This window comes from Brachyhypopomus gauderio, chromosome 5, assembly GCF_052324685.1.
Source record: "Brachyhypopomus gauderio isolate BG-103 chromosome 5, BGAUD_0.2, whole genome shotgun sequence".
NCBI classification, from domain to species: Eukaryota; Metazoa; Chordata; class Actinopteri; order Gymnotiformes; family Hypopomidae; genus Brachyhypopomus; species Brachyhypopomus gauderio.
In genome coordinates this window covers 12,622,539-12,637,433 of record NC_135215.1, presented here as the reverse complement: position 1 = coordinate 12,637,433, position 14,895 = coordinate 12,622,539, and the positions used below count along the sequence as shown (strand labels likewise).

The window sequence follows — 14,895 nt, the reverse complement described above, 5'->3', positions numbered from 1 at the left end:
GACCAAAATGACAAGATGTTGCTGGAGCTCATTTATTTTAAATGATTTAGTTAAAAAACAAATTAAGAAATCTATATTATCAAGTTAATGTACAAGTACCACGTTGACAATACCGTTAAATGGCTATTTTTGATATATAGATGTACATAAATTACAATTGTTCAGTATATTTTTATAGGTAAATAACTAGTCTCAACATGTATACATATTTGAAATGCCTATTGAGTAGAGTTGCTACTCTATGCCTTTATCTTCAGGTAACAGCACCAGTGCCCATAAGATATTTGAGATCCAGGCCGAGTCATGTGGACCACAAGCCACAGTGCCCAGATTATTTCACAAAGTTTCTAGTGCAGAGTCACTGCTGTCCTGGAGTCTAAACATATTCTGTATAAGTATTATATACATTTAGTACCACTTGCAACATACATTTGCATGATTTTAAGGGCTGGTTTTCAACACCAAAATAGTCCAATATGTAGACTCACAAAAGCTCTTCCGGAAATCACCACTGGCTTTGCAGTTTAGTCCAAGACCAGGCTTTTAGTCTCCAGAAGACTTCCCTTAGTAGTCCTAAATTGCTACTATTATTTAGAAGTAATTAGTAACCAATAAATTATGTGCATCAAGTATGAAACATTTTTGTGCAAGAGGGTATCAAAGTAATTGAACTTAATGACCTGCAAAATGTATTATCCTAGTGCATGTTTTAAACAACGGTGAGGCGAAAGTCGCTGTTCCGGCGTCCGGTAAGCGATACGGCGTGTCAGGCGTGTGTGCTGCTGCCGGCCTGTTTTCCTAGCGCCTGCTCCAGCTCCGCCCGCAGGGAGTCGTCCTCGTCCACCGCTGCCTCCGCGAGGAGTCGCCGGTATTCCGTGCGGAAGAAGATAACGAAGCAGCAGGAAGCCAGACAACACAGGCCTGCCATCACCAGACCTGGCACTGTGTGTGTGTGTGTGTGTGTGTGTGTGGGCAGATTGAAGAGAGAGGGAGGAGGTTGAGACAAATCAATGGCTGGAGCTCAGCCAAATCACTATCATTATCAAGACACGTCCGGCCTAGTAACGCGGAGAGGAGGCCGAGGTGGCGGTGTGTTCCCGCGCTGGCCTGCTGCCACTCTGAGGGTAAAGCGGGCCGTCTGGAGAGATGCTGTAAACCCCTGTGGCTACACAATCTCAAAGGTGAAAAGTTCTGGCCTGTGCTTGATTGCCAGTGTAGCAATAGTAGGATTTATTGCAAACGGCTTCTCATAATAGGAAGTGGATGATCAAGTTTTAGCTTTCATATGCTAAGGGGGAGCAGACATTTAGGGCCAGACTGATTTGAATGAGCTTAAATCACATCCCTGCTCTGAGATGTGTGTATGGTAATATTGACAGTGCTGTGGTTTGGGGTTTCGCTCTCTGCAGAGCCACAAAAACTCTTGAGCTGTGAATTCTAGTCATCTGTGGATTGTTACATTGGTACTGAAACAATCACACACAAGTTACAGTGAGATGAGTATATCAGCAACCAAAATCACATTAATTTTGACTATTGCATGGTTTCCATGTTTTTTTTCTTAAAATACTATAAATGGATATAGTCCCACTCCTGCTGGGCCTTTCAAATCACACTAAGAGGAGCTCTGTGTTGGCTGAATCACACCCTCACCCATCCAGCTCAGGTTGGCATCACCACCAGCAGCACACGTGGAGAGAGAGGGGTCCGCCTCCGTTGTCGTGGTGAGGGCTTGCAGCAGCACCATATAGATGATAGACTGAATCTGCCTGATGAACCGAGACCAAACACCCAGTCATATCCCACTCGGATTAACCAGCTTTAGTGAAGCCAAACACGACCGCCAAATACAACCAAAGCCTTATGAACCATATATTGTACTGTGTGAAGTGATCCGTACCCTGAAATAAAGATCATTCCAGCTGAAGTTGCCTCTCCGACTGGATACGAGCACTCGACTGACAGCTCCATGGCAACTGGATAGACACCGAATCCAAAAAAGCCAAAGAGAACACAAGCCACAATGACTATGGCTCTCTGCTCCCTCATTTGGCAAACCTGGTAGGAAGCAGAGCTCAGATATCATTCTTAATGGAAAAAGAAATAAAGAGAAACAAGAATGCCTCAGTGACATACTGACAGAGCTCTGTTCATGAAGTGTAGACAACGGGACACACATTTTGTATTTAGCTTCCCGCTGCTAAAAATGACAGGATGTACTAAACACCTCAAGGGTCTCAATATTCTCCTCACCACTGCGAAGCCCGTGCAGGCCAGGGATGTCAGGCACATGTTTATTTTGCTGGCTTCTGTGAACATCTTCGTCTTGTCCACCAAAAAGCTGAGGAAGGCAGCGCCGATCACCCCAAACACAATGAAGAGAGCTCCGCCCAGCCCGGCAAAGCCCTGCCACAGCCAATCAGCAAGCCAGTCAAACACCTCAACACACACCTAATTATCTTTCACTGCACCAATTAATTTTAGAAGTGAACGCACAACATCCTGAAGAAAAAAAAATAACAAGTACAAAGTCCAAAAGTTGAAAGTACAAAGAGGCTGTTTTTTTTGGTGCGTGACCTTCTGAAAGGTGATGTGGCTGAACTTACGCTGGAGTAACCTTTGACACAGAGGATCTGCTCCAGAAGGGTGGAGAAGCAGGTGAAGATGGCGATCCCTGAACCGAAGCACAGCAGCAGCACCATGTAGGCCTTGTTTGTCAGCAGCTGCGGGTTGGCAGAGAGGAACACGTCTACCTGTTACAGGTGATGGAGGGAGCTTGGCCAGCACGTTGCTAGCTGAAGTTCCATCCCAACTTCAGTGGTACCAGACACTTAGATCTGAAGGTGTGCGTGAATACCAGCTTAATGCCCTGTAGGAACGGTTCAGAGTTGGAGGTGTCTGCACTAGCGGAGGGTGGCGTTGGGGGAACACTCTCCCGGATCCCTACTGTTGCTAGGAAACAGACCACGGTGGCAGGTATAGCATATATAAAGAGCTGTAACAATGACAGAGAGCATTGGTGTAAGGGACTTATGGCTTATCATAAAAGCGTGCACTTTTTTTCCCATTTATTTCTTACCAGCATAAGAAGACTGTGGGTGTTACTAATGACCAAAGGTGAGAAGAGATTAGCAAAAAGTAGACCAAGCGGATTTGCTGGAAAACAAATGTTTTCTATCAGTATTAACCCATTAAGTAAACGTAAGGAATATTATTATTTATATCACATGCCCATTTCATGACACCACCTAAAACTATCGATGAGTGACTCACACATGGAGGCGATCATGTTGGCCGTAGCACGCTGGTGCTCAGGGAACCAGAGAGCAGCGAGTTTGGTAGGGGAGAAGACGAACAGAGGCTGGGCCACCGCAGCCAGAGTCTGGCCCGCCATGACCATGGGGAACATGGCCCACTGTGGGACGGCGCTGAGCACGCCCACCGCCCGCAACACGGCCCCCGTCATGTTGAGCCAGGAGCCCAGGATCATCTGAGGAACATGCAGCAGAGATGCTCACGGGGACCAGCAAGGGGACGGCCAGGCTTCAGTAAGGGCTCCTCGGCTATTCAATACATCACATACATGTTTCTAACCCAAATCCATGGTGCAGACCTTCATCGCTAGGCTTAGCCACCATTTTTATCTTGTGATTGGTGTAAATACGGACGTTTCGTTTCAGTCTTATCTACCATTACTTTTCAAGACCCTTGCTTTTTATTCAATATTTTAACACATGCATTCTTTTTCTGTATGTCTTTTTGCATAACACTTGTTTTAGTACAGTAATAGTAGTCTTAACTCACTACTCTTCCCACAATAAAAAAACTGAAAGGACAAGCTTATTGAACAGAAAAGCATGTTATTCTGCTCACGGCCAGACGTAGTCCCAGAGTGTCCAGCATCCATGTGGTGGCGAGGCCCACAGGAATGGCCACCACCATGTAGACGATCGAGAGCCAGTTGACCTGGTCCAGAGAGACGGCCAGCTTCTCCGCCGTGTGATCCGCCACAGGAGCGAAGGTCAGCCATTGCTACAGAGCAAAAGGCAAACAATACATCAGCCAACAAGTTGATACCATTCAGTAAACTGTTTGCATAGGCAAAGTACAACACTGAATTCGGATCATTGAGAGTAAATACCTATGACTGAGTCTGATATGTGTTTAATGTGTTAGCAAAACACACTGTCTTCGTTTTCTGTTTGACCGCAAGATATATTCATTTATCATATTCACATTGACCCGTACCAAGTGTCAGTAGTGGTGAAGTTGTGACAAAGGAACAGTGCAAAAGTCCCAAGTTTTACTTCCCCATAGCACAATATGGAGCTATAAAAGGGAAACTGAACTCACTTGTCCTGAGCATGTTATTGAGCACTGCATTTTGCTGCATTCATAGTGCACAGAATGCTAATGGTCACAGCTATGCTCCACTGTTCTCATTTCTTAGGAGTGAAGTGAAGACACTGGCTTCAGTAGTAATGTTACTCTTGGTGACAACTTTTCAAATCTTTTGAAATGAGCCTCTGAGTCCTTAATTGAAGGACAGGTCACAGTACCGATCTGCCCTCAGTCATGTGACCAGCCGACTAACGATACAACACACACAAAGATGTCTCATGACCTGGCCTCCCCGAGAGTTTTCTGATAAACCTAGCAGATGAGTTTTAACAACGTAAACACAGCACTGAAAACCCTGACCAACTCGACAGTAAACCAGCAGGACCATGAGAGAGCACATATAACAATAGCCAGTATTAATACTCAGAAATCTTACACTTGTGCAGCTGAGGGGGGGAAGTACAGTCAGCTGATCTCACAATGGTGTTACTGTTTGGCAGTAGAACCAGTGCAAAGACTGTCAGCAAACAGTTTAAAACTGGAACATTTCAAATTAACAGGACAACATATAAAAAATCCTCAGCTCGTCTGAATTGGTGTGCTTTCCTAATTCATTCTGTGCTGCACTTTCTAGTCAATCAGTATTAATGTTTATAGGAGCATTCTGAAAGCACACAAAGATTTGTCTGAGCAAATGAAACCTTAAACTAACATCTTAAACTAATGTAATTTATTTATTCTATGTAATACTTACTTCAGTTAAGTTTAAGTTTTTTTTTTATTGTCCACTAATAACTAGCTGAATATACCAACACTACTCCAGGAGGATAGAACTCAGGCTGTCTCTCGGTCCCCCGTTCCCAGTTTCACATTCCCCCTGGCTTCACTCACTAAGCCCTTCATGAGTGGGCAGGTTAAAACAGCAGCACAGTCCTCCAGAACCTAAACGACGTGGTTCCCTTCATATTTCTCATTTCTTACATCAGAGCTGTGAATGGCTCTTCTGATTAAAGACATACCTGTGAACTCTAGTACTCTGCCCACTATAACTGGATTGTAACAGCACTCAATAAAGTGCTATTTTTGCACTAATGTCTTCTAAAATGTGATATGACCTTCTCCTAAGTCATTGTTCTAAGTAGCCATCAACATACACTATAGTTTATAGTACCCAATCTGTATGCAAGATATGTTTTAATGAATCAAGACAATGCATCAAAAAATACATGAGCCTCTAGGAAAACTCTCTCTTTGCAGTGAAATTAGGCACAGATTTGACTTGCTCTGCCATATCAGATTTGGTTGTCTAGTCTTCACAACAGTATATATTATTCCCCAGATCATCAGTAAGAGTGGGTACAGATACAGGATGATTCAGGGTCAGGGGTGGAGCTACCATTAGTCATCCCCTGTTCATGGACGACTCCAAGACAGAAAGAGACACTGACTCATTGGTCCATGAGACCAGAATGTACAGTGGAATGTTATTTGGTCTGTGATTAGTTAATAGTATGAAGAGGAAATATGATCAAGACAAATGAAATTAAACTATCACAAGGCCTTAGAACACACCTGGGCAGGTATGTGTAGATTCTATAATCACATGGAACCCATAAGGTACAAAGCAGAAAGCCATTTTCCAAGGCGTCCATAGGGTCCTCAAGACCCAGCCGAATGGGAATAATAAAGAACAAAGCCATAAGCACATCAGCTACCCAGGCAGGACAACAGCTGAAAACGGTCTACATCAAGACCCCCAAACTCTTCACAATGCATAGAGCCACTCAACCGGTGATTCAACATTCAAAGGATGTACACCAGCCAGGAGGAGGGGGAAGGGGCGGTCCTGGGTGAGATACAAAAGACCCATGAATACATCCAAGCAATGGCCCCCAAGAATGAACTGATTAGAGAGTGTCCTTGTAAAGATGGGAGACATGGATGAAAGTACAGGAGGTGTCACAGCAGGATAAGCTCACCCATGGAATGAACCAATGACAGCTGAGGCAGATTGATATAAGACTGTCTTGCCAATGGCGTGAAAAGGCAAGACTAAACAGCAGTCACTAACCATGGCAGCACAGGAAAAAGCACTAAGCACTAGGTTAATCAAATCATGGGTGCATCACACCAAATAAGACCCAAGATACATACTGAGTATACCAACAGTATGTGCAAAGGAACTCTTGACACAATCCAGACCCTGAACCTGGTAGCATGATTAAGACATTGCATATCAAACATTGTATACATCCTACATCCAAACCTCATCCCAGCTTTGAAGTATGATGGAGACAATATAATGGTGTGAGGCTGATTTGCTGCCTCAGGGCCTTTGATGAATTGTGTTCATTAAAACAGACCAATAAACTCCAGAGTGAATGAGGAAATTCAGCCGTACGTCAGGGCATCTGTGTGTGATCTAAAACTCAAGAGAGATTGGGTCATGTGGTATGACAATAATCCAAAACACAAAGATAAAATCAACAACAGAGACACTCAAAGTGCAGCAATTCTATAGTTTTCAAATTGGCAAGTCCTGACATCAATACTATTGAAGTATCATGGTATGATTTGAAGCAGGCAATTCTAAGAAAAAGATCCAAAAATGATACATAAACTGAAACAGTTTGTATAGAGGAACGTGCACCAAATGCCTCCCAAATGCTGAGCAGGACTGAACAGCAGCTGAAAGCTTAGTTACTAAACAGAAAGTTTCACATACAATAACCATGGTTGTTTGAAAACGTACAGCATTTGTCAGAAGCCCTTCTCCAGAGAGAATTACGGAAATGCTTTGTGGTCTTTATGAATTGCTATCTTCATTTGAACAGATAGATCTGTTAGGAATAGAGGATGTACCCAGAAGAGAAAATGCAAGTAGACCGATTCTTGATGGTCTACACTCTTAATGTATCAGTATTAGTCCCTCCGCTACCATTCACACCTAAAAGGAGCCCGAAACTGCACCTGGACTGATCGGTCCCTGATCATCACGTCCGGACTAGACTGAAAGTGAAGGAGCCAGTCAGGTAGAATGTAACCCGAAGAGAGAACACAACCACAGGTTAAACCACTTGATATACAGCACTGTACATCGTTGTGCGTGTTGTTTGTGTTGTATTTATTTATTATGACCTAAGCGATTATAAGATCCCAGTTTAGGTGAGATAATTCCAAAGGACTCTTAAGTGTGAAGTGTTTAATTGTAAATGCACAACTATAATATTGCATTTTAACGCGTTTGTGCGTTTTCAAAGCATGGAGAACGGATATACGTGTCTTGTATATGCAAATAAAAAGCTCTCCTAACGTGACAATACTTCGAAATAATCCCTGGATGTAGGCTACCGTACACGACGAACATCAGTGGGTCCTACAGAACCAAATCACCCCCCCCCCCGTAGTTGATCGTAGTGTTACTTTAATCTGTGTCGACCTAATCTGGTGAGCGATTATTCGATATTCTGTTTCCCAGGTTTAGTACAGACTTCTTGAATGACCTACCACTGAATTAGAGCAATTTAGCAGGCAAAGTATGCATAACATAAACCATCTTCTTTTGTACACTCTGAATTCAGTCGCTTTCCTCAGTCTTGGGTTATATTCATCCAGTGCTTCGGTGGAATTGGTGCTGGGTACTTCATCCATGAGTCACGTTTTACAGTGAGAAAAATACTGAAACAATCACGAAGTTTCACGACATTTTCAAGCGGGAGCATAACTGAGTTTGAAAACTGAAACTATCCTTAACGACGTAACAGTATTATCCATATGAAAGGAATACTAGTAATTTTAATCCGATTTAGAAGCGAAAAGTGTCCGAGAGTCCAAGAAAGTAGATAATGAAAGTACCATAGGCCCGCAACAGGACTTAAACCGGTTAATCCACGACGCTGTATTACAATTAAAGAACCACTCCCTTAGTCCCGTGACTGCTGAGTCAGCGCCTGACATAAGCACACCATTTACATCTACCTTGTACATAAACATTTAAGGGGTGAAGTTACAAACACCATATCTGTGGCACAACCTGTGCAAGAACCTTCCAGTCGGTCAGAACATGACCGTTGACCAATAGGGTAGAGTGGCTGCGAGAGAAAAACATCAGATGGTCAGATACGTATAGGTCTGTGACTGTATGTTTCATATATGAATCAGGCTACAGGCTACCAATAGGGTTGGTGTACTTATTAAACTGATAAACTGACTATAATGTCACTGGTGTTTCTACTGATTTTTATCCTGAACCATACTGGGTAAACATTTACGATATACAAGCTAATGCACTAGTAATAAACTAGTCACTGAAAGCAATTAATCTTGCAACGTCACCCGCAAAGCCTATTTATTTATTTATACAAGGGAATGCTAATTGTAAAATATTCAAGAAATAAGGATAAGCAATACGTCATGAGCATTAATTTCTTCAGTTACTTTTAGCTACTTTCAGTATTTGTATCCAATCCAAAATTACTGCCATGTTGCTTCTCCCATGAAGTATCAGTGTAACTTTCTAAAATGAATGAGGCAGTTGAGTTACCGGTCCATTGTATCTAATCCAGGAATCCGCACCTCACTCATTCAATTCTCCACCCCACCGTCAAACCGGCGCATGCGCAACAGGGCCTCGAGTGTGGCGTTTCGGCCTGTTTCGGAATTGGCCGGGCATTTTCGCCTCTTTGTTTTACTGATAGTGGATTTAACTCGGATTCGACCCAATATCCTACGGAGAGCGTTATCCATACACAGGTTAGTTCATTTACCTTGAACGGATCCTCACACATTAATGCACAAATACATCTTCCGACACGTTTTAGGCTTCAATCGAGGAATGCTCATTTATTGTCTGTTTCTTTTCCGCTTGAAGCTATGCATGCTATACGTGTTGTTATACGTGTGCCTGTGTGGTCGTGCTGTCTATGGCGACGCCGGGCCCTGCAATTTCTTACTGAGTCTTTTCTTACGAGGAAAAAGTGTAATTTTGAGAGGCAGGAGTTTCGTAGAAACGCATTAAATGTGCCGTCTGTGCGGATTTCCCGTGCATGTCTTGTCCTTTTGCATTACGTGTGTTGTTTGGTTGAGAAAACCAGTTCTCTTTTTCCTTTAGCCTGGAATGTTATTGGGGGAAAAAACAGTCGGTCCGCCACCACAAGCCACGTTTAGGCTTTAAAAGTTTGAATGTGCATGAATATGATTAGAATACACTCAGACCATCGAATCATTACACTGAATCAAGACAAAAGAAAGTTAAAACATAAAGAGCCCATTCTGTCCCCCGCAGCATGTGCTAACCTGATCCTTGGCGAAGCCCACAAGCAACCGGAGCCAACATGTCAGGTTTGCTATTCTGATTGAGATACCGGCATGTAATGATGTATCGAACCATTTACAGAAAAGAAGCAAACAAACCTTCCTGGGTCGGGGAACTGTAATATTAAGTTGTCAGCCCTGAAGGTTGGCTGGAGGCCACATCATTAATCGTTCCTCGCTACTGACTTGTAGATCAAGACAATCGAGTGTGAAGGGCTGATATTCCATCACCCTAATCCCGTCCATAGTCCCGGTTTTGGCGCAGTCTCAACTTCGCTTGATCTTGAGCGGTACATATAATTTTGGAGTGGGATTTTTCGTTTTTTTTAACCCATTAGCGGTTCTTAATGTTCTGTTCTCAATACCTGAGGTCCATTAAGCCACAATACTAAATGTGATGCCAGATGGATCATAAAAAATGATTGATTTGCATTGGTTTAGCTCGTATACAAAACGTGTTAAAATTTGCAGATGGAATGAGAGAACAGATTGGTCACTTGGCTACCAGACTCCCTGGAGCCAATGCTCTTAAGCATCAATGAGTGAATGTAGCAGGCTTTCATACATAACAATTCAGCAATGAACACATACAAACAAAAGTTGACATCTGAGTAAATTGCCCCCAAAATATTGACAAGTACTAGTTTTGCATAATCTGATCTCTTACCATCTAGTTTATAATGAAGTTTGGAGACGTATGTCAAGGGCTCACAGATCTCCAAGACCCAGTCAGGTGTGTTTTTATACAGGACAGATGGAATTTGGAAAAATGCTACTAGTGAGTTGTGCTTGTTGAGTTTATTGCTCTGTGTTCTCATTTGACTGTCCTGTTCTCATGTGAGACGGCATGAATGTGTCAGAAATGAGAAAGGAACGGTCTGCATATGTGATCGAAGTCACATTCAGATATTCTAACATGTCAAATGCTTTAATCAAGCATGGCTTTCTTCACCTGATATGATGTCTGTGGTGTAAGACCTGCTCACGTTTGAATCCTGATATGATGTCTGTGGTGTAAGACCTGCTCACGTTTGAATCCTGATATGATGTCTGTGGTGTAAGACCTGCTCACGTTTGAATCCTGATATGATGTCTGTGGTGTAAGACCTGCTCACGTTTGAATCCTGATATGATGTCTGTGGTGTAAGACCTGCTCACGTTTGAATCCTGATATGATGTCTGTGGTGTAAGACCTGCTCACGTTTGAATCCTGATATGATGTCTGTGGTGTAAGACCTGCTCACGTTTGAATCCTGATATGTGGCGAGAGAAGATCAAAAGCCAGTTAGGAAATATCGCCTCAGTGAGGCGTGCGTTTGGTTGTGTTTCTGCTACCTTCATATTGTTGGCGGCAGCAGAAAGGTTTTCTGTGGAGACAAAGCTGCCTCTCCAGCCTGTGTTTTTGGTGTGTTCTCCAGCCTGTGTTTTTGGTGTGTTCTCCAGCCTGTGTTTTTGGTGTGTTCTCCAGCCTGTGTTTTTGGTGTGTTCTCCAGCCTGTGTTTTTGGTGTGTTCTCCAGCCTGTGTTTTTGGTGTGTTCTCCAGCCTGTGTTTTTGGTGTGTTCTCCAGCCTGTGTTTTTGGTGTGTTCTCCAGCCTGTGTTTTTGGTGTGTTCTCCAGCCTGTGTTTTTGGTGTGTTCTCCAGCCTGTGTTTTTGGTGTGTTCTCCAGCCTGTGTTTTTGGTGTGTTCTCCAGCCTGTGTTTTTGGTGTGTTCTCCAGCCTGTGTTTTTGGTGTGTTCTCCAGCCTGTGTTTTTGGTGTGTTCTCCAGCCTGTGTTTTTGGTGTGTTCTCCAGCCTGTGTTTTTGGTGTGTTCTCCAGCCTGTGTTTTTGGTGTGTTCTCCAGCCTGTGTTTTTGGTGTGTTCTCCAGCCTGTGTTTTTGGTGTGTTCTCCAGCCTGTGTTTTTGGTGTGTTCTCCAGCCTGTGTTTTTGGTGTGTTCTCCAGCCTGTGTTTTTGGTGTGTTCTCCAGCCTGTGTTTTTGGTGTGTTCTCCAGCCTGTGTTTTTGGTGTGAGTCTGGAAAAGCAAGTTCTGAAACGGGTAAAGCTTGTGGTCAGCCATTAAGCAACACAGGCAGCCGTTCTCGCTGATTTTTTCTGTGAAGTGTGACACAACTATTGCTGACATAATCCCTTAATGTTCACATGCGTTCTGGGGCCCAGATCAGATCATCCAGGGTATTTGCATGCATATGATTTCAACAAGGTTTACTGAGACTAGTCTTAGTTGAATTTTCTTAGGCCAGTGGTTAGCATATCAGTGCTGTGAACTGACGAAGCTGGTGCCATAGGAGTCAGTACAACTCAGAAGACCGTGCCAGAGTCACAATACTGAATGTTGTTCGTGATTCATATTTCATGTTTCTAGCTACTTGTTTCAGCGTATTAATGTTTGCTCGCATTGTCAAGACGTAGTCATTAGTGATGGCATCTGCTACCCAGCAGCTTGATTTCTGCAGCGTGCTGCTCAGCTACTGTGGAGGACCTCCCTTGCTCTGCTGTGGGTCCTGTGGCTGTTATGAAGGCGTGGGGAACGCATTGATTACGCCATTTATTTGTACCAGTGTCTGCTGTAGAGTAGGTTCCAGGGTTGTATTTCGTTATGACACGAACGCACTCTGTGCTGTCAGCCGGTAAGTGATGTGATCCTTCATTACTGCCAAAAAAGCCCAGTCTCTTGTAGTGATCTCTGATATTTGTTGTGCTTGTGACACACCACTGATCAAACAGTGTACTTATTGTGCCCTGGCATAAATACACAGGTGGCATTCTGTTCCACTGAAATGTAGGTCAGTCATACGCAGTCTTAACATTCCAGAGCATCGGAGTCTGCGTGCTGCACTTTGTATTTCTGTGTTACATGTTGGGTTAAACTGCAGAATAGTTTGTCGTAGCCTTCACTGGTCCTCACTGCTTTGCCCTTAGTCGACTCAAGGCGCTTACATTTAGCCTACATGTTGTCTTTGCAATGGAGTGTCAAAGCTGTGCATTTGAGACACTGGCGTCTGCTGATCTCTACTGATACTTCCATTTCTATTAGACAAGCTCCTGCCAGGACTGTTAACACTTGATGAATCCAGTGACAAAAGATTTGACATTAGAATCAGGTTTATTGTCCAAGTATGCTAACCCACACTAGTCATTTGGTTCTAGTTTTTGGCTATTGTCAAGCAATGCAGACAGTGTGTGGACAGTACGATATATACAAGCACTAAACAGATAATATACACAGGACAAACAATACACATGCGAGAACACAAGATCACAATCAGATTCACTACATTTGCTGGTCCTTGTCAGATGCAGGACGTTTCTGCTGAGCAGAGTACAGCGCTGACGGCACAAGTGTCCCGTCGTTATCGACAACTATGAGATAAATACAGGAGGCACGGGGTATAACTCCACAACACATTTTCCAGTGTATATGTAAGAAGGCGAAAATAACAAGGGGGTGAATGACACAAGACATGAAGTGCTGTAGTTCAGTTGGTATACGGTGTATAGGGACGCATATGTCATGTTTGGCTGTGGAGAAGGTTCAAAGTTTAGTTTTGTGTAAAGGAGCTTATCATAATGGAAGATACTGTTGTGGGATATTGCTGGATCGCCATGAGTGCAAACATACTTGGTGTGAGTGCTTTGTGTGTGTTTTATCTACAAAGGCCTGGCCCTCGCATTCACGGTGCCTGTGTGTCATCTTTGAACACTTCATAGCAATGATGATAAAAACTTTGTGGAATTGTCTTTCTTCTGTTTATTTTTTTTTACTTTCATAGCCTCTTTTGATATGAGGAATGGAGATGATGTGAAATGAAAGTCTTTTTAATGGATTGACAGCTGTGGCTAAGAGGTTTACGATCTATGAAATAAAAAAAATCAAAATCGGTTTATAATGCCCGTGTGCTTGTAACTTTCCAAAAACTTGGATCGAGCGATGACCAGTGGAGTCTGGTTTCGACGTCTCTGTAGCACTAAAATGTAAGACCTTCCCCCTCTGTCCTGGGGTCTGCAGACTTGAGGGACAGAAGTGGCAGCAAAGTTATCAGCCTTGTCTGTCACTACATTGCTGGGTAAAGGGCTGCCGTGGTTTTCAGAGACGGTCATGTCTTTGGTCGCTGTAGTTTGCAGATGTAAGAGCCGAGAGAGTGAGGGCACGAGAAGACCTGAGGCTTCCTGTTCTCGGCTTGGCTGTGCAATATCTGATGAGAGCAACCTCTGCTCTGCTGAAGCCTCTCGGCCACGACTCTGTGTGTGTGTGGGGGGGGGGGGGGGCGTGGAAAGCTTGTCTTACAAATTAACTTAAGCTCTGACTTAGTAATTCTCAACCCTTGCTGATTTGATAGTAAACTTCACTGCAGATGGTTTTTTGAACAGCTGAAGCAGTGTGATGAGGACTATTTGAGTGGACTGTGAGGTTATGGTTTGACCATTAGGCAGGAGTGTGTGATGAACTGATTAGTGAGTTGGTGTAACAGATGTCGCATTCATAGCCTGCTGACCTGGCATTATTATCGTTGTGTCAAATAGAGTTTGCATGAGTGCATGTGCTGGTATTCCGGCCATGAAGCAAGCAGCAAGATTACCTCTGCTGTTCATTTGGCAAGTTGCTGATTCTGAGCAAAATTAACTTGCTCCCTCTGAACAAATGACCAGCTTATTTTTAATCTCCTGGCATTAATTTGAGGTCCAGTACTAAATACGCTGAATCCCGATGCTGCTGATTTTAAAGGCATCGCCAGCGTCTGTCTCTGCTTTAAACAGTCCCTTCTGTCTGGTTCTGCAGCGTTTCTGTGGCCCCATCCCAGTCGCTTTCCCAGGATCAGTTATCTGTGCTTTCAGATCGACCGCCTACTGTTTAGTTTATTTTATCTCCAAGCCTGCATGTGAGCGTGGTGTGTGAGGCACCGAACAACTTCCCTCTGTGAGCTCGTCTGAGCCCAGAGCATTCATTAGCCCCGTTACAGGAGGGCTCTGTGCAGTCTGTGGTAGCAGTTGCCCCGCTGTTGCCCCGCTGTTGCCCCGCGGCCCCTGCCCGATCACAGCAGGCCCTCGTCAGCGCTGGCGTGGAGCGGGCCGGGCATTTAGACCTAGGTAGGGGAGTGTGGCGGCACACGTGCCCACTGGAGAGATCGTGTTCCCTCTAGAAGACCCGCCAGGGGTCACACAGGGCTTCTCCTGTCAGACTGCCGCTGTGTCCTTCTGGAGGGTGAGCCGTGCACACGCGGCCTGAGTCAGGGTGAAGTCC

At 44.0% G+C, this 14,895-nt stretch overlaps 2 protein-coding genes across 5 annotated transcripts in view; one reads left to right on the top strand and one right to left on the bottom strand.

The window, feature by feature from the left end:
- Positions 1–3: 3 nt before the first annotated feature.
- Positions 4–10,025, bottom strand: slc49a3 (solute carrier family 49 member 3). Of its 2 annotated transcripts, none has more exons than XM_077005768.1 (10): positions 9,754–10,025; positions 3,874–4,032; positions 3,274–3,490; positions 3,080–3,156; positions 2,858–2,995; positions 2,607–2,723; positions 2,254–2,406; positions 1,901–2,058; positions 1,654–1,769; positions 4–942 (listed from the first exon to the last, which is right to left on the bottom strand). In XM_077005768.1, the coding sequence occupies exons 2-10, from the start codon at positions 3,940–3,942 to the stop codon at positions 767–769; spliced, it is 1,221 nt and encodes a 406-aa protein (XP_076861883.1). In that variant the 5' UTR covers positions 3,943–4,032; positions 9,754–10,025; the 3' UTR covers positions 4–766. The 2 variants fall into 2 exon arrangements, with proteins under 2 accessions (XP_076861883.1, XP_076861882.1); XM_077005767.1 differs by lacking the exon at positions 9,754–10,025 and adding an exon at positions 7,849–8,394 and having other exon boundaries at positions 5–942.
- Positions 8,922–14,895, top strand: part of pcgf3 (polycomb group ring finger 3) — a 43,480-nt gene continuing 37,506 nt past the window's right edge. The window contains exons 1-2 of one of the 3 annotated variants that reach the window (XM_077005772.1): positions 8,922–9,093; positions 9,626–9,681. The gene's annotated coding sequence lies outside the window, so the exon portion shown is untranslated. The remainder of the gene's footprint in view (positions 9,094–9,625; positions 9,682–14,895) is intronic. The other 2 variants (XM_077005771.1, XM_077005770.1) reach the window with 2 other exon arrangements.

Coding starts and splice junctions, on each gene's coding strand:
- slc49a3 (XM_077005767.1), bottom strand. CDS start 7,992: ATGGATGAAGTACCCAGCACCAATTCCACCGAAGCACTGGATGAATAT. Junction 2,724..2,857: donor TCCTACAGGGCATTAAGCTG/GTATTCACGCAC, acceptor GCCAACCCGCAG/CTGCTGACAAACAAGGCCTA. Junction 2,059..2,253: donor CCTGCACGGGCTTCGCAGTG/GTGAGGAGAATA, acceptor GCTTCCTACCAG/GTTTGCCAAATGAGGGAGCA.